The sequence below is a fragment of the Pagrus major genome, chromosome 13 (genome assembly GCF_040436345.1).
Source record: "Pagrus major chromosome 13, Pma_NU_1.0".
NCBI classification, from domain to species: domain Eukaryota; kingdom Metazoa; phylum Chordata; class Actinopteri; order Spariformes; family Sparidae; genus Pagrus; species Pagrus major.
Window position 1 is genome coordinate 5,102,841 of NC_133227.1, and position 19,728 is coordinate 5,122,568.

The following is a 19,728-nucleotide window of genomic DNA, read 5'->3' on the forward strand; positions in this document are numbered from 1 at the left end:
TAAGATGTTGGCAATCAAACTTGTAGTTGTATGTTTATGGGCCATATAAAGTGTGTTTGTGTGGAAAGACACATGGCTCTATCAAAGATTTCTTATATGCAAATAAGCCACTAGGTGGCACCACTGATGGCTGTGGTTGTATATTACAATTAGGATTTCTAACAAGTTTACAACAGGGCTGGGAGTTAGATATTTAAACAGAAAACTTCCCAAGAAAACTGGATATAATTTACCAACCTATAACTAAAATGCCGTCATAGCATTTTATGAAGTGACGGCAGTGTTTTGAACATTGTAATCTTAAATAACCAACCAAAAACACCAACTCTTGTCACCAGACAACATAAACAATGTCACTCCTCTTCACATGGAACACATGTCAAGAGTTTTTAGTTTGAAAACCAAAACTGATGAGGAGGGTTATTCAGTAAAACTCTGGTGGCTGGTCAGATGGGTCACTTTTATTATATTGTTATAAATACGGTGGTAATAAAGAGGACGCCTACTGTATTTTCAGTCTTGTTGGTTTCTGCTAAAACAGATTTCAATTTGTGTCTAGATGGCTTTCATGCAGAACATTTAAAACTTTCACTCAGTTTCTCTTGAGTCTACACAGCTCCTAACAACTTAAAGATGCTTTGTGCTTCATATGAAGAGTTTAAATGTGTGCTAATTAATGATTGTTTAATGATTAATTAAATGATAAGTAATTAAGCTCGACTGCAAAGTTTACAGAAAAGGAAATGTAAATAAAATGCACTTTCAATTACAAACATGTGAAATTAGATCCAGACTAAAGAGCACTTGAATGCACCATCAAACTTGAGAATTCAGAAGGCGGAGCCTGTGAGTGGTCCCTGAAGGCAGCACCAGGCTCTGTACTGGTGTTACTACAGACAGAGCGGCAGACTTGAGAGTTGTAACTAGCGGGTGCAGGATGGTGTGAACTTCACTGAAGACCTTGAACTCAACACTTTTCCAAACCTCTGGTGTGTGAACGCAGCGTTTTATTTTTTTCCCCTTTTAATTAATATTTGTTTTGTATGTGAGCCTCTGTGTGACAGCGAGAGACGGTTTGACCCTGACATGGCTGAGGTACCACCACCACCACAGGTCGAAATAGACCCGGAATTTGAGCCTCTCTCTCGCCCGCGGTCCTGCACCTGGCCGCTGCCCCGGCCGGAGCTCAACGACCCGGCCAGCTCCAACACATCCTCCCCGGCCCCGTCGGTTCAGCAGGAGCCGGGAGGAAACGCCGAGTTCATCAGTAACCTCTGCCTGTTAGAGGAGGACTTTGAAGAGTACGCAGAGCAGAAACCTCCTGTGCCCTGCAATGATTTCCAGTGTCGGGAGGGAACCTGTGCGCATCTCCATCACCAGCACCACCAGCACCGTCATCTCCCGCAGCAGCAGCAGCAGCAGCAGCAGCTCCCGAGTCCGCAGCTGCCGCCTCAGCAACAGGTGCCTCCTCCTGGTGTCGCACCCCAGAGGAAGAGCAGCTCGTCCCGCCGCAACGCCTGGGGCAACATGTCGTACGCTGACCTGATTACCAAGGCGATAGACAGCTCACCTGAGAAGAGGCTGACACTGTCTCAGATATACGACTGGATGGTGAAGAGTGTGCCTTACTTCAAGGATAAAGGAGACAGTAACAGCTCCGCGGGCTGGAAGGTGAGTGGCTGCGTGCACGTGAGGGCTTGTCAGTGTGAGTGAGCGCGCAAGCATGTGAGCATCCAGGTGTTCAGGGTGAACCTGCAAATCAACCTTTAACACCGCAGACACCAACCAAACCCAAACAAACACACGTGGAACGTATTCTCGTGAGCATTTGGTGCGAGGAAGAACTTAACTTTAAAGAAAATGATTCCTGTCTTATCTTTTGAATGAAGAGCAGTGTTGTGCAGATGTGCAGAAAATGTAAGAGTGCAGGTATATCAGAAGACAAACTGCATCTGACTGCACTAATGCACTTTCTGCACATGACTGTAAGCAGAGAGGGCAAACTTTCCTTTTCTGAAGGAGCACTATGTAGTTTTGGGTAAGACATTGTAATCAGAAGACAAAAATCTTCATTCATATGCCTAAACAAACTAAATAAACAAGCTCTCTTTGTTTTCACGACTAAATAAACAGAATAAACAAACTGACCTTAAAGGGCAACACAATTTCATACTGTTTAACTTTGTTTATATTTGGCGGACCCTGCCACGTTTCTAGCTTCAAACAGTGTTCTGGGGACCTTATTTTCCTCTGAGAACAGCTTGTTTATTCAGTTATGGAAAAGATAAATATGTATGAGTTTGTATCATTACCTCATTAATATTTGTAAATATTAAAATTCTGAGTTTGAATTTCTTCTCCAAAACTGCACAATGCCCCTTTAAGTCTTTTGTCCATTAAGTAGCGTTCACAGCATCTGTAGTCCTGCTTAAAAAACAGCACTTAAATCACTTAAATCTCTCTGTAAATCTCAACACAGCAGTTTAAAACCTGGCTCCATCCTTTTCTTCTGCGTGCTGTTGTTTTATATGAGGTATTTTGGGATCAATAAGCTCTTTTCAAGACATTTTGACATGCAGAGAAATCACAGGCATACCATTAAAGATGGTTGCACTCCATTTTACTCCACACTTTTCTCACGTATATGTACCCTTTGATCCCATCCAGGCAACAGTATGTTAACCTGGGCTGGGAGAGGGACATTGCAGGAAACAGTTCAGCCTTAATATTACTGTCCAGAATAGATACAGGTTGGTTTTACATTCAAAACTTACCACTTAAAGCAACATGTCATCTTTACCAGAACCTATATTTTGCTCCAATCAGTGACTTGCAGATATCTTTTTTTTTTTTTTTTAATGGATGCTCGTTTTAAGTTAAAACCTTGAATTTCAAGCCAAAATTGAGTGCACATTTAGTCCATGATAGGGTATACCGCCGCATGAAAGTTGACGATTATCATACTGTATACATTTGCACATACAAAATTGAATTCTGCCGTATAAAACAAATAATGTGTCAAGCTTTTATCAAGTTTCATGTCTGTCACGACATGATATTTTATGAAGTTATAAAAAAAAACAAGAAACCCCTCTGTTTTCATTCTGTTAATTGTGTAATACAGTGAAACCCTGTTATTGTTTGAGATGGTAAGCCTACTGTGACAATCTCATACTGTTGCAACCCTAGTCCACGAACATGGTGTTTACAGTTAGTCTTGAATCTGGCTGCAGAGCTTTGGCACGTCAGTTACCTTTGAGGTTTTGGAGTGGCTTCCTCTGTCAGCGGTAGCACACGCCTCGTTGCTGTGCCAGCGAGGAAACATACACCTCGAACATCCAGCATGTCTGACTGTAAACATCCCATGTATGAGCCTGAGAATATTTCTCTCTGTAAAGCCCCGAAGGAGAATATCTCACAAATAATGGACATGTTTTAATTTGGGGGCTGGTGTTTATTTCACACCTGTCAACTAGATGTTTGAGAATAAGGCTTGGCTGAGATTCCAGATATACCTTTTCCTATTGCTGAGCAAACCTTACTGGGAACAATGCAGTCCAGTTTTACCACAAAACATAATGACTCATGGTCTATGCAGCATTTCCAAAGTCATGGAAAATCTGGTACAGTCCTGAAATTTGAAAGCTTTGCTGTCCGGCCTGGAAATGTGTTGGAAATATTTAGTACAAGGTAGAAGTTGGAAAAGCATTTGCGTAATGCCTGCACAAACATGTTAATCCAGGTCTTATTATTGTCTCGCCGGGTGAGGAAGTTACTCAGCCGTGATGGACAGAAAAGAACAGAGGACAATAGCAGACAGTTAAGGATTTACCACAACTAAGAAAAATCTGCACACTCCAACAAAATCAAATTCATATTTCAGCTATGGTTCCTCTAACTCCTGCATCCTCATGAGACGTCAGTTCAGTTATGTCAGGAAATGCCTCTGTGAACCTCAATCAAATATAGTTTTCATTGTTTAACACCCCCTTGTGAAAACCCTGATCGCAGCTTGAATTATGACTTATGGCTCTGCTAAACCTCCCCTTCCTCCTTTTCTTCGTCTTTCTGCAGCTCTTCAGCTTCACTTGGTCACATATACTGTAGGTGCACTAGCCAGTGGGAATGTACGCAGAGTTTTGCCAGCCTGAACAAAACTGTTCAGAGCTCTTGCGACAATAACAGGAGGCGACACAAACAGCTCAATCAGTGTTGGAGAGTGTGTCGGAGGGGAAGGGGCTGGGCGAAGGGAATGCTGGGAACAACGTCAAACATCCTCCATTCCTGAGCCGTGCGCTCATATCTCTGTGTCCCTGTCTTCTAGAGTTTCCTCAGCGGATGCTGCAGCTTGGAGAAAGGGATTGCTGCTTTTTATCCTATCACTTCCTCCTCTGCCCTCTCTCAGGCCTTCTGTTGAAGGTGTTTGTGTTTGTTCAAGTGGAGCTCAGAGATTTAGGATCTTCATAAGGCCAACTGTGCTTTCAGCGCCAAGATCTGTAAACATTGGGCAGTGGTCCCCAAAGCTTATTGAATCACAGACCTTCTAATAACTACTTCTTTTATTTTACTTGTATTGATTTTAGTATCTGCAGTTCTTGACAAATGTGTCTAAACTCACAATCGCTTCAACAATCAATAACTTCAAACCGGAAGTTCAATCAGCCAATCAGCCAGCAGCCCAGTGTCTTTACTCGTCACACATTTCTAGTTAAACAGGCCGGTCAGTTCTGTCAGTCGGTCCACCACTTTGGTCCAGACTCAAATATCTCATCAATTATTGGATGGATTCCCATTAAATTTTATACAGATATTCATGTTCCCCACTTTGGCGATACTTCAACTTTGAATCAATACCACCATCAACACTTTGGTTTGGACCTGCACAACTAATGAATCCCATCATCCTCGGCTTTTTGTGTTTTCCTTTAAAGGTGCACTATGTAGTTTTTTGGGGGAAATAATCAAAAAAAAAAAATCTTCATTGACTGATTTATTTATGCTTTAACAAACTAAATAAACAAACTCTTCATTTTCATGACTGAATTAACTGAATAAACAAACTGACCTTAAAGGTTTCATACTTATTTACTTTGTTTATATTTGGCGGACCCTGCCACCTTTCTAGCTTCAAACAGTGTTGTGGAGACCTTATTTTCCTCTGAGAACAGCTTGTTTATTCAGTTATGGAAAAAATGAATATTTCTGAGTTTGTATAATTTCCTCATTACTATTGTAAATATTAAAATTCTGAGTTTGAATTTCTTCTCCGAAACTACATAATGCCCCATAAAGACCCTCTGGACACTCAACTTCACCCTGCTGCCCCTAATGTTGCATTTACTTTTTTGATATCTGAATGAAAAATCCTTTTTTTGTTATTGCTTAAAGTAAACATTTAACTAGCTCACTACCTAGCTCAAAGGTAAACAGCCTTATGGACAGTCATGAAGAACAATAGCTCCAGCTTGTTAATCTTTAGTATTAAATAAACACATCTCTACCTCAACCTCTGCATTCCTAAATGTTGGCACACTCGCCGGGCCTTGGAACCACTGGCTGATAGTTATTTTTACACTTTTCCTGTTAAAAAAACACCACGGTCCCCCCACAATGAACTATGATGCATTTCCTGCAGAGTGGATGGAAAACAGTGCCATGTGTTAACATCCCCGCCCTGCAAAACACGAGGGTCAGGGCTGGAAAAGGAGGAGGGACCAATCGAAGAGAGGCCATATATGGATCATGTTTGTGCATTTGATTGTGCATGAAGCCATTTTATTCCATTTCAGCATTCCCGCCACACGCGTACAGAATCATAATCTGCTTATTATTATGGTTTGTTTCATATGCTGTTCTGTGTGTTGACTTTAGAACCCACGGGCGTTAGCGTACGTGATTGTAATGACAGATCGAGATAAGCCTGCGACCTCATGGTGGGCGGAGGGCGTTGAGTTTGTACCTCACAGCCCCACCTAGAAAACTGAAGGTGGGTGGAGGGCAGGACGAGGGCGATGCTGCCGCTAGAGCTTCCTGTCTCCCCCGTGTCATGGAGATTTCTTTGTTTTCCCTCCAAAAATTGTCAGAGATCATGGCGCCTTCACCACAAGAGAGCCCCCAGACAACTGGGAGGATTGGTTCCCCCTGGGATATTGGTTGGGCTATGAGTAGCAGTGTGCAGCATGAAAGGTACTTTACCATCTTACTGGTACTGCCACTGTTTTTCTCAGTGAACCGTGAGCTTAAATAATGGAACAGGAAGTAGCAGCATTGAGTTTAACTGGAACAGAAGTTGTGTGGCCATTTCAAGGTAATGAAGTGTGTAAAAGCAATGGGTTTTGTTGGAAGTGTGCAGGCGCTGCCTGTTGTGAAATGTTTTTTCTTACTCTCTCACCTTTTAACCCAGGTGTAAAATCACAAGCCTGTTGACTATGCTGTCAGACTACATACAGACAATACTGATGATGGTTTTTATTCAGAATGAGCTAAATGGAAAATCTCACTCCTCTACCCCCACTTGAACACCTTCAGATCAAGTGTCAGCTGATGAGAAGTGCCAACTGGTAGAAGTGCAGGTTGACTACAAGTGACATGTGCGATTGTTGATGATTGAGCCTGACAGGTCCAATGGCGATAGCAACATTAGTGAGTAAAAAAATCCCAATATTAATGTTGGCCAATATATATGTTCACAAGGAATATATACATACACTATATATACATATACACGCATTTTTTGCAATGTTATGAAACATTGTTATGTTTATTGTTATGCGATTGTAGTTATTGTTATGTTATGTTGTTATTAATAAAGTTATTTAATTAATTTTATTGTCCAAATGAGACCAGTGCACTTAAACAGTAAACTTCACTGGAACTTTAAAGCAACCCAGGACTGTGTAATACTGCTGACAAACCAACCAATCAACGAGCAAACAGATAACACAACCTCCCTGGCGGAGGTAATTAATAAATACTACAAGAAAATTGAAGTTTATTCTACAGATAAACCAGGTAAAGAAGCACTCGTCGGACCAGGAGGCCCACAGCGTTGGTCATCACATTTTCATCAGCCTCAGGCTCAACTGTCTATTTCGCGTTTAATGCTAATTACTCGAGAAAAAGTAAGCATTATCATTGTGACTGGATAGCATGCTTACATTGAGCTCAAGCACCACTTTTCCTTTAAGTATAGCCTTACAGAGACATTTCAAAGTAGCCTATAATATCAGCTTAGACAGATATTACTAACGTTTTGGTTTAGTTTCCACTTTTTGATCAGTAAATGGTCAATTTTAAAATGAATCGCCCTCAATGAGGTGTTGAACTCAGTTTGGGGACACAGGCCTGAGAAGAGACAACAGCCACTGAAGGAGGCAAGAAAAAAAAGACTGAATAACTGCCAGCTATTTGTCTTGGGATCACAAGGTTAAAAAGGGAGGTCTGCCCTGAACTTAAGAGGCCCACTGAAAGCTTCAAGTAACCCCATGAAGAAAGGGAGGCTCGGGGCAGGGGCTTTCACAGAGGAGCGGCCGCGGCTTGAGGGAAGGAGGAGAGCAGTCAGCTGACTGGCTGGCTGTGAGGCTGAGGCCTGTGTACAGTCTGCCAGCTGCACACATGTGAGTCTGTGGAATCTGTGGCATGTGGGTTACTGCATTGTCCTCCAGCCTGCGCAGGACAATAATCCCCCTCTATATTATGTTCACAAAGAGAACCTGGCCTCAAGTCCATTATGCAAAACATAAAGGACGCGGGTGCCCAGGGAGGCAAAGAAATATTGTGTGAAGAAAGAGAAACAGGATCAAGAGTAATTGAGATTAGTGTCCAATCCTGCTCACGACCAGTTGGCTTTTTTACGCCGTAAAGTGTGCGAAGAATGTCACTCTCAAGATTAGGCTGAGAAAGATTAGAGATCAACTTTAATCACTTTGGTATTTTTGAAGTATGATTGCATGTGTTTTATAATCAATAGGACCGCCTAAGAGAAATATATGTCTGGGAAACACGGGTTTAACTGTGTCATTCTCATTTGCCCCCTCCATGTTTATCTAAATCTGAACTCACACAAAGCTCCCCATTCCTTTTCATGGTTCCACTTTGAAGCCATCGCAGAAGTAGGTCACTCAGTTTGATGCTTAGTGTTAATGAAGTAGCCTGCATTGTGCCTGGCAGTCAGGGAGAGGTGACATGGTCTCCACACTGAGCTGGAATGCTCTTCTTCTTCTTCTACTCCTGCAGCCACGCTTGCCTTTTTACCGCCCTGTCACAGAAGACTCAGGCCCCATGCTCGTTTTTATTTTATTTTTTCTAAACTCCGCTTGCGCTTCCTGGGTCAGAGGAGAAAAGGGGGAGGGGTGCACAGGAAGACACTGACAGGAAGTGGCTTCTCCTTTTACTGTAATCTCTGCAAGTGCTGTTCTTTCTTGTTTACACCAGAGTGCTTTGGAGTGGTAGTAACATGACAGCAGTTAGTTAAGATCAAGGTCTGATTATTATTTTTATTATTTGATTGTTTTTCCAATAAAATCATACAGTATTAAGATGAAGAAGCAGTGTGGTATCATTAATAGGAAGCCACTCAGTGCATTAACATTGAGAGCAATACAGCTCTGCAAGAAAGCAGAAGAGTTTAGTTCCTACATGGCTGAGAACTTAACATGTACATTTGGATGGGTAACAACCGGGTCAAGAAGTTTGCCACGGCCGAACCAGTCAATGGCAGCCAAAAAGATTAGCATACTTCCTTATTTCACTGTGTTTTTGATTTATGGACAATTGTTCCACGTGTTTCCTCTTTCTCTACAACTTTTGTTTCTGTAGAACCAACACACGGCTGCTCTGAGGTCAATGAAGCTCTGATTAGAAGTAAGAAAACAAAAGAGGTTATACAACACTAAATCACGCCAAAATAAATCAAATGTGCTAGAGCTTAAAGTGAGACTACTACTACTAACACATCATACAAATGTACAGTTAAATGCAAGTGCTATAGGGCTGGATCATTCTGTAGCCTAACCCAGAAGCTAGCATCGCCCTGGTTCTCACGACATATACTTGCAAACCCTGTGAATTTTCCTGGAGCACAATTCCTGTTTCTTACATACAACTTTGAAGGTAATGGGCTGTAAAATCTGCCACATTGATTTTTTTGATTGATTGGCTAGCCACGTCAAGCTGCTGGTCATACCAGCGCAGGGAAGACTGTAGCAGTAAAACCTCTTAGTGTACTGAAATGAGCACCGGTGTGTTTTACAGTTTAGCATCTCAAAATGATGTTATCTCAAACCGTTACACTCTCACGTGAATATTTTTGTGACTGTAGCTGCGTGAGGCCACTACACGTAGATGCAAATTTAAAACCGATTATTTTTTTCCTGCCAGTCTTTCATTACAAACTTAACATGAGGCCTCATCATTGATATAAACCGAGTTACTGATTTGAGTAGCAGCTGCTCTCCAGCAGCCGGTCTCCTGGGGGATCCTCTGTCCTGTCTGTGGTCGTGTCTGCCGCTGTATGTAAAACGTTTCGACCAGTTGCAAGCGAGTCCACTTTCACTGCAGCTGCACCTGTCCCTGCAACCGGGCCCTGTTTGTTTACTTATCCTGCGACCGTTACTGCGAGCCTCATGCTTCACTACACAAGGAACAGCAGCTGTGTCAGTTCGATTGTTTTGAAGTCTGGTAGGAGGAGTCATTTTATGCTGCAGCAGTTTGTTTTGATGAAGCTGATCACAGTTGATGATCATTCAGGACATCTGAAGAGATGTTAGAATCTGGATGGTTCTCCATAATGTGGTCTTCTAATTGATACTATGAGCTGGGTCGCAGTAAGTGGACTTAAAGCAACTCTGCTGCAGAGAGACAACTGGTTTCTGCTGCACTGCATTTACAGCGTGCTGTTCAACATGTGGCATTTCCGAGGGCAAACTGAAAATAGATTTTGTCAGAAGTAAAAAGACCTTTCCCATGTCTGGTGTCCTTGCACCAGCTGACCTAGGGGCAGTGTGACATTAAACTCAGGTATTCTTCAGTGTAGCGCCAGTCTGCATCAGATGGGAAAGAGAACAGTATATTTTCTTTGCACATAAAATCTGAAGAGATTTTTGGTTGCTACACAACTAGGGATGATGCAGAATTGACTGAAAATACATTTTAAGCAATCAGCATTCAAACTCTTAATATTTACACATTTTAATGAGGTAATAATACAAACTCAGAAATATTTATCTTTTCTATAACTGAATAAACAAGCTGTTCTCTTCTGATTAAAATGTCTTCCCCAAAACTACACCGTGCACCTTTAAATACAATAGATCTTTTCTCTTGAACTTTTCGTCACTTACAGGCGTTCATAATCTGTGCGTGGGAACTTCCCTGGTGCCAAGAAAGGTCACCCAAGATTTCTTAATGTCCCACATTCACATGAGCTGCCACGCAGCTACAGGTACACATATTTTTAGACTTCAAAGTGGGTAAAAAACGAGGACCATGACAATCTGGTTTTATAAAGTTTAGCAACAATGATACATATAGGCCACCTTGGGTCAGGCTTTCAGAGACATAATGTGTGTGGGGCACCTCCTGAACTAGTGAGGCAGGACATGTCTTTTGTTCTCTTTGGGCTGAGGTGAGGTCTGTCTGAGACAAGGATTATCCCAGGCCGAGGAGAGAATAGTCCTTCACAGGGCCCAGTCATGCAGCCCGCGATCTATTGTTGGCTCTAATCAGAGGCTGTAGACATTTGCATATCACTAGTGATCTCAGCCGTGTGTGAGCAAGACATGTCTTTTGGTTAGGGGAATAAAAGTTGATTTACAGACTGAGCCTGTGCAGCACCATGCTCAGATCGCAGGTCCTCCACTAATGACTCATTTCCTGTCTTCGGTTACAGATTGAGATCATGTCAAAAGAGAAAAAAAAAGGGAGAAAAGGTCATGAATCAAATGAACACGAGTCAGATTGAGCATTGCTTTTTGTGGCCATGCAGACGGTGTTAACTTCAGTCCTGCATGTGCAGGATGTCCTCTGACACAGGAAGCCTTATTTAAAAGTCAGTGGAAGAGAAGGGAGGTGTCTAGTTTAGCAGAGGTGGGGGTGGGGGGGTTGTGTTGTGGTCAATCATACAGCGGGCAGTCCGACACAGCACGTCACTTCTGATGCTTCTTCTCTTCTCTCTGTTTCTGCTCCATGATCAAACCTGTTTGCATGTCTCTGTCAGCGCCGGCTGAGGAGCTCGTGTTCAGCACACAGTGAACTCATTGACCTCAGCTCTGCCGGCAGCAACAACATCTCATTCTGTCGCCCTCCCCAGCCCTGCTTCGAACTCCGTAACCTCCCCTCGCTTTCTTCTTCACTAAAAATTTGTCATTCATGCACAGCCCGCTGCCTCCACTCTTATGATCGGGCTTCAAAAGGCTGCTTTGGGCGTGTAGTTTGAGGTTAAACTTGGTGTGGTTCAATGCCTTTGTTTGAGGACAGTCATTCAAAAAGGCTCTCGAAATGTGTCACTGGTTATGCAGCTTCATAAAATAATTGAAAGTGTATTTTATCACTTTATAGAGCTATCCTCTACATGAAACTATCCTTTAAAGTGTTTTTTGTTTCTGTTTGAAAGTTATAGATTTTAATCATCTTTAAAATATCAGAAGAGAAAGATCTTCTTTGACTGTTTTTTTTATACCTAAACAAACAAAATAAACAAACTCCTTCATTTCATGACTGAATAAAATGAATAAACAAACTGACCCTAAAGGACAACACAGCTTCATACTGTTTTACTGTGTTTATATTTGGCGGACCCTGCCACCCTTCTCGCTTCAAACAGTTTTCTGGGGACCTCATTTTCCTCTGAGAACAGCTTGTTTATTCAGTTATGGAAAAAAATATTATTTCAGAGTTTGTATTATTACCTCAGTAATATTGTAAATGTTAAAATTCTGAGTTTGAATTTCTCCTCCAAAACTACATAATGTCCCTTTAAATAAATGTGTGATAAAAACAAATGTATATGATGGGATACGAGTCATATTCTGATGATTAATATGCACAGAATGCATTTGCCCAAAGCCTAAACATTGTGGAGACACACTCAGACAATCCGTCTATTGTTTTGAATGTGTGTGTCTTCATCTCCATGCTTTGTGTATCCCTGCTGAATCCTGTGGTTGGGGACATCTGGCTTCACTAACTGCAGGGAGCTGCTTTTGCATTCACATGGGTATTCAGGGGAAATTCCCTGCTAGTACATCTTGTGTTGCACTTTGGTCTTTCATTGTACCCACCATCCAGCGCATGCAATTTTATCATATCAGGAAGATTTTGTCCAGAGCAACCAGGCTGTACAGTTCGTCGCTCTGCTCCTCGACCATCGGTGTTTTTCTTTCTGACAGAATTACCGCAGGAGGCGCCTCTGCATCCCTTTTAGGGTTCGTAACACAGCATTAGAGAGAAGAGACTGAATGAGGCTTTAGGTGTATACAAGATGGCACAAGGACAAATGTGACCACATAGAAAAAAAGTGCAGGTTGGTGAAGCCCAAAGTAATACAGCCTGTCTTATTCAGGAGAGGTCTTTGAATGTGCTCTTTCTATTTGTCAGCTTACTAGAGGAATATATATGGTAGTGTAAGAGATGTTAAATATATTCGCTGACACGTCTACGAAAATTGGCCACTTTTCTTGTTTTTTCAGTTTGGTGGGGCAGAACTGCTGCTGGTGGAAGGGTGGTATGGGGCACTGCAGATGAAACTTGTTGGAAATCACAGGAAACACGTGATTATGGCCTACAGTGAGGAGGGAGAAGCATGACCACCCTAATAAACTCTAATATGGGACTATTTAAAGCAAGCGTTCAATGCATTTCTTAAAACAATTCATTTTAAAATCATGCAAGTAGAGGCTTGGACTGAAAATAGCATCAATAATTTTACTTCCTCAACCAGATATTTGATGCATTTTCCCAAAAGATTTCACCTGGAGGAATTTCCACCTTAAACTAGGCTAAATAGTCAAAAAGTTTTAACTGTAAAGGAGACATATAATGGTCATTTTCAGGTTCATAATTTTATTTTGGGTTACAACTAGAATAGGTTTACATGCTTTAGTGCTCAAAAAAGACATCAGTATTCCCCCTCTGTCTATTTTAGTTCATGTATCTCCAAGGTCCCCCCCTCCTGAATACCCGGTCTGCTCTGGTTGGTCAGCTCACACACACCTGAGCCAGCACCACTAACAACAACAACAGAGCAGCTGTGCTAAATCAATTCTTACTTGCCAAAGTGCCTCTAGGTATAAATTATGCAAATGTGCGACATGGTGGCGTAGTGTGATGTCACAGAGTCACAGAAAAAGGCAAGACTACTGGCATTTCAGGAGCAGTATTTTCTGTGGGAGAGAGGAGCTTCTGTTGGTGCGAACTTTGACCTTTTTAACTTTCAAGATCTTATACATGCACAAGAACATATATAAAACACTGAAGGACAGGAAAAAAACAAAACGCATAATAAGTCTTCTTTAAATAAACTGTGCTTTGCTGGTTGTGGTACTAGTACATACTGTTTGTATTCTCTGTTAAATTTCCTTTCATTATAGGTTCTTGTGTTTGGGGGAAAAAAACTCTTCTATTATGCTGTTGTGCATTTATCCTGTATGATGCCATCTTTTATTTTGCCTGTCATCATATTCAATAACGGATACTGTATTCTGGCTGTACTTACGTCCATCCTGCAAGGGTACCAAATATTTATTTTGTGTAAAATAAGTGACCTCATATACCCCAGCCATCCCTCGCTCTCTCATGCCAAAGTAACCAACTTCTTATGCTGCAGAGCGTGAGAAGGGAGTGGAAAAGGCTTGGTAGACATAATATTGTTAACGGAGGATATTGACGTGTGAGTACTTCCTGTTCATGTGCTGGCATTGACATCACACTTGACTACCAGCTTCTTCTCTGCTCTGTATGGAAAATGACAAATGTTTCCCCTGCAGCAATGCACCAAAAAGCAACCGTGAATAACTCACAGAGGCTTCTGTTTGCAGTATATTTGCACAACATGACTTTCATGCCTTTACACAACACTTTATAGATGCACTAGAATATTTGGTAATCACACTTGGTATTGACTCACTTGTTGCCCACTTGTTGCCCAATATCATAAGTCCAAATCCTGATATGGAGTTATTTTGATGCCTCTAGCTGCACTGTAGACGACACATAACTGTGACGTCCACAGATCATTTACAAATTATTCTCTTTTTCCCCACCTAGAACTCCATCAGACACAACCTGTCCCTGCACAGCCGCTTTGTGCGCATACAGAACGAGGGAACAGGAAAAAGCTCCTGGTGGATGCTGAACCCAGAGGGGGGGAAGAACGGAAAGTCACCTCGACGCAGAGCTGCCTCCATGGACAACAACAGTAAGCTGGCAAAGAGCAGAGGACGGGCCACAAAGAAAAAGGTACAGTCCCCGTTTTATTGACATTATTCTTTTAATTTAATATAATCTGTATATAATTTGGATATTCATATTTTTCCTCACAAAATTCTGCTGAATCTATGGTAAAGAAAGTTTGACATTTTACAAAATACCGTTTTTTGCTTTCCTGCCAACAGTTAGATGAGAATATTGATACAACTCACTGCTACTACTCAACACAAATAGGGGGCAGCATTTCACCAGAGTAACCGTTAAGTGCTGCCATCTGTAGCGGCAATTAGCTAGTTAGCTCAGTTAGCTGTGCAGTAGCAGTCCGGAATGGGAGCTAGAATCACAGAGGGAGTGTTGATGTTTCACCACTATCACAGGGGCTTTGGACAGGGACGAGCCAGGGCTAGCTAGTTAGCATGCTAACTTCTGTAGGTATCTCTGCAACACAATGCATAGACATCATAACTTAACTGTTATTCCTTTGCATTCTGTTGATATTGATGATGTTAGTTCATTTTTTTATGTTTTCAACTAAAATTCTTATATATTGGACCTTTAAATATGAGGTTACAGCCTGCCAGTTAGCTTAGCTTAGCATAAAGACTGGAAATGGGAGGCAACAGCTAGCCTGGCGCTGTTTGAAATTTTAAGGTGTCCAAAAACAGAAGTCTAAAAACAACAATATATATTTTTACAAGAGCTTATGTGCAGGAATGTTACAGCAATCAAACGTAGTGACTGTGTCTCCGCTGGTTGCCTGGCACCCTCACAGCGATGCGAGACTCCGGGAAGTCAAGCCAATTTTGTTGCCTTTGGACAGACTAGCTGTTTCCCCCAGTTTCCAGTGTTATGCTAAGCTGATCTAACCGGTGGCCTCAGATATGAGACGGGTATGGATGTTCTCATATATCTCTCTGCAGGAAAGCAAATATGCCTGAGTGTTTTCCCTAAAGTGTCAAACTATGTATATTGTTTTGATGTAAGTTAATAATACACAGGTATTTTTATGGCAGCCTGTGTAAGCACTAAATGTTTTTCTCTCCTTAGATGGCTCTACAGGAAGGGGTTGAGGGTGGAGCAGGCAGCCCTGGTTCCCAGTACTCTAACTGGTTGGGAAGCCCAAACTCCCACAGCAATGAGGACTTTGAAGCCTGGAGTTCCTTTAGGACACGCGCCAGCTCTGACGCCAGCACCCTGAGTGGTCGCCACTCACCATTCCCGTCTGAACAGGATGACCTGGGAGAGCCTGACGGCCACATGATGTATCCTGGAGCAGCAGGGACGCTGCCCAGCCTGTCCGAGGTGACTGGATCAATGGGCCAACGAGGCTCAGAGAAAGTAATGGAGAGCCTGTTGGATAACCTAAACCTGCTGTCTCCTAAACCTCCTCAACTAGACTCCTCGCATTCCCCAAATGCTGCTTTGCTTCACAGTGGCCCCTACAGCTCCACTGGCTTGACCCCGCACCCACAGCAGGACTACCGTAAGTGCATGTACAGCCAGGTGAGGATGAACTCTCTGTCCCCTGCTCCCATGCAGACACTCCCAGAGACAAAGCCAGGCTTTGGGGCTTATGAGAACCAATATATCTGCCCTGCTGGCCTCCTCAAAGAGCTGCTGACCGCAGATGCCAGTAGGGACATGATGCCCTCTCGGGATACTCAGGTTGGGAGGGGAGGTTGCCTAATGCCCACTTACAGCAGCCAGAGCCATGTGGGGTGTCATAATGGAGTAAAAATGATGAATCCTCTGCAGAGACACCCAGTTCCTCATGTAAATCCACAAGTTATACATAGCCAGGGTCCTTCAACATCGCGAGACTTGAATAGCTGTAACATGATCCCCCTGACTAGTCTTTCAGGGGCCCCTCCTCGAATGACCAGCCTGAGGACATGTATGCAGCTGCCCCGTGCACACCCCGCACACACTAATAATGTGTCAGCAAGCAACGGCAGCAACAACGTCTACAGGGAACTTAACTTGGTTCATCCGCACGGTCATCATCAGGAGCGGCTGCCCAGTGACCTGGACAACATGTCGATCGAGAGGTTGGAATGTGACATGGAGACTGTCCTCCATGACACCCTCATGGATGACGGGGCACTGGACTTCAACTTTGACCCCGCGGCTGCATCTCATGGGTTTCCCCAGAGGGTTAAGACCACCACACATAGCTGGGTGTCAGGCTGAGATGGATGGTGGATCACAAACAGGCAAGACTGATAATTAGTCTGGCAGTGAGTACATATTAAAGGTATAACAAATAAAATGTTTCCTGAACATTTTCCATTCTCCCTCACAGATTTTTCTCAGCATCACCTTCATTCAGAGACTGGAAGATGTAAATCCAAAAAAGCCAGCACATCAATCTTTACACATCATTGGACAGAAAAGCTGCGTTTCCACCGAAAGTACACAGAACTTTTCAAGGAACTACAAGGTTCCTTTTGGTCGTAGTCCCTGCGGTGTAAAAGCACTGAGTTCCTTGAAAGGTTCCTCGTCCATAGGGAAAGTGGCTAAAGTTATTTTTAAAAAATTACAAAAAATCTGTCTTTGAGTTGCAGCTCAATGTACAACAAAAGAGAAAATAAAAGTTTTTCATTTTGATACCTGAAGAAGACACAACAGCCGAAACCTTGAGAAAATGAATGTTGAGAGTCAAGCCTGTATTTGCAGACTATCCTTGTTTACAATTGTCTGTCAAAGCTGGACATATGTATATATTTGTTTTGTTTTTGTTTTTTTTAGCTGATTTGTGGCATATAAAATACAAAATAAAGTTTATTACATAAGACAGAACACAGAATCACAGTGCCTGACAAATAAATTGAGCATAAATAATTTCTCAAATGTTTTTATTTGTGGCCAGTCTGACATTGGGTCAACACTGGTAAATCATCATTTTGTTTGAAGACTGAACATGCATCTCAGTAATAAATTAGTGTTTGACCGCACACTTTGCTGTGGGTGAGGAGCCAGTTTTGGAGTAGTTTAGGGCCAACACAGCAGTGGCAACAATATTTCCACAGTCAATTTATTAATCAGTGATTTTTGGTCCAGTGCTTACAGTAAATGTCAACTGTAATTTGAAAATGGCACTGAAATCTTTAAAGGGGTACTTACACTCGAGTGGAAAAAAAACTCTGGCTAAATCTGACATTCTCCATGGCAGTGTTTTTTTTTTTATCCTGGTCTTGGGGCCCCCTTGCCCTGCCCTGCCCTGCACACCTGATTCAAATGAAGTGGTCGAACTGGTTTTAATGACAACATTTTCAGTCTTCAAGGGTTCAATTTGAGAAGATCCTTTAGCATTGAGCCCTTAATTACAAGGGTTGCGATATCATTTGGCTTAAACAGGCATCAAAGAATGTGTCACTATGCAGATGATACACCGTTTTATCTAGCATAAACTGGTGTATCATCTATATAGTGACACATATCCTGCAAATATTCAGATTCTACACATAGTTTAAGTGTTTATAGACTGATGTTGTGGTCAAATTCAAGTTGAATATAAGCCATATTTCCTCATTATTAGATGGTATTATGAGCTGCATCTCTCACTGAAATTAATTCATCATTCATATTCTGTATGAAGGTATTTATTTATGTTTTTATTTGAATTGTAGCTGATGGATTCTTGCTTTGAAGTTTGTGTGCTTGTAAATATGTGTGCCTATGCTGTGTACAATGTATATACTGTTCGGAGTTACATATTGTTATGCTGTGTTTAGATTTTTTAAAACTAATATGGCAAGGACTTACAGCTACATTAGACACGTTGCCTTCTGAAAACAGTTTACTGACATAATGTCAAAGCCACATTAGATAAAGTGAAGAAAGCATGTTGATCAAGTTGAACTCAGAGCTGTTTTAATCACATTCTGTAAAAGGGACATTTTGGAGACTCTGGGGATTTGGGGAGTAGTGGGAGATGGAGAGGCTGATGATGCAGCTACAGTTTATATGCACCAAAGAGTTATCTACTCTAACACATTTCAAACAAAGTTTGCCAATTCATTGTGCCTACATGGTCTCACAGACTTTTAATGTTGTACATATTATCTTCTTTAGTAGTACATTTTTGTATATGAAGGGTTTACATGACTGTGATTATACTCAAGTATTATACTTTATGTATGATTGTGTCAGAAATGGTTGTGTACAGATCTCAGTCCAAACTATATCAATAAATATATGAACACTCATACCTCAAAATATTTTACCTCTGAAGTGTTGAAGGGATTTTTCCTGCCATTTACCTCAGTGAGTAATGTATTGCATTTGTCTAATTTCCGACATACATTATTTTGTACATATATCTTTGTTGTATTTGATTAATGCTGTTTGGACCTGTTCAAAGTGACGTACCGTCTGACTTTGTATTTCTAATGTTTTCTTGTGTTTGAGGATCATAGCCATTAGTTTCTAGTAAGTATTTTGTGACAGAACAGTTAATAATCTTAAATTAAACATGAATTTGTGTGAAATTGTATGTTGAAAGATTTGTAAAAATACCTATTCATTTGATCAATCAAAACTCAAGAGAATTCAATTGTTTCGTGGAGTAAAAATGCAACTATTTTAGTTACAAAAACTAAAACTAAATGTCTTACGGGGCCATTTCAGTACTGTGTCCAGGCCCAAATGAGATTTTTTTTTAACCTTAAAAAAGCTGTTATATTTCATTATAAAAAAGAGTATAATGCCGTCTTATTTTGTCTTTGATATCCACATGCAGGTATTTTGAAACAATGCAGTTTTTCTATGTAAAACATTCAATGCATAAATCCACAAATGAACTTGCAATTAAAGGAAGAAAAACAAGATGTTATTTGTGTCTTGGCGTCTTTATTATTGTAGCATTTTAAGGCAATATAATGACAACTAATGTTATGAGCACATAAATGGCATTTGTCAGTGACTTAGTTAGAATGTGCCTGTGTATGTCACTAATATATTTGTTTGCTATCTATTCACACATTATTTTTCAACATTTAAGGAGGTGTATCCCATTCCAGAAATGTAATACATTTCAGGGACAAATTTTTAAAGGGGCCCTGTGGAACTTTTGTGTTGTGCTAGAAGCCGGTCGTTAGTTTATATTAGCAGACTCAATTTCTAAACTAACGTTAGCTAGTGTTGCAGAGAAGCACATAGAAACTGTGACAGTGTAAATGATCAGTGCTTATTAAAGGATAACTCCCATCAATTTTACACATTAAAGTGCATTTGCAGGTCTTGGGGAGTAACACTGCATATGTGAAAATAGTACTATAAAGCCTTTTGTGGCTCCAGAGGAAG

The 19,728-nt window shown here is 41.4% G+C and overlaps 1 protein-coding gene across 2 annotated transcripts; it reads left to right on the plus strand.

Annotated features, from left to right (window-relative positions):
- Positions 1-906: 906 nt before the first annotated feature.
- Positions 907-19,253, plus strand: LOC141007649 (forkhead box protein O1-A-like). 2 transcript variants are annotated; one of them, XM_073480028.1, is made up of 4 exons: positions 907-1,671; positions 14,263-14,454; positions 15,472-16,637; positions 16,727-19,253. In XM_073480028.1, the coding sequence occupies exons 1-3, from the start codon at positions 1,087-1,089 to the stop codon at positions 16,612-16,614; spliced, it is 1,920 nt and encodes a 639-aa protein (XP_073336129.1). In that variant the 5' UTR covers positions 907-1,086; the 3' UTR covers positions 16,615-16,637; positions 16,727-19,253. The 2 variants fall into 2 exon arrangements, with proteins under 2 accessions (XP_073336129.1, XP_073336128.1); XM_073480027.1 differs by having other exon boundaries at positions 15,472-19,253.
- The last annotated feature ends 475 nt before the right edge of the window (positions 19,254-19,728 follow it).

Coding starts and splice junctions, on each gene's coding strand:
- LOC141007649 (XM_073480027.1), top strand. CDS start 1,087: ATGGCTGAGGTACCACCACCACCACAGGTCGAAATAGACCCGGAATTT. Junction 1,672..14,262: donor ACAGCTCCGCGGGCTGGAAG/GTGAGTGGCTGC, acceptor TTCCCCACCTAG/AACTCCATCAGACACAACCT. Junction 14,455..15,471: donor GACGGGCCACAAAGAAAAAG/GTACAGTCCCCG, acceptor TTCTCTCCTTAG/ATGGCTCTACAGGAAGGGGT.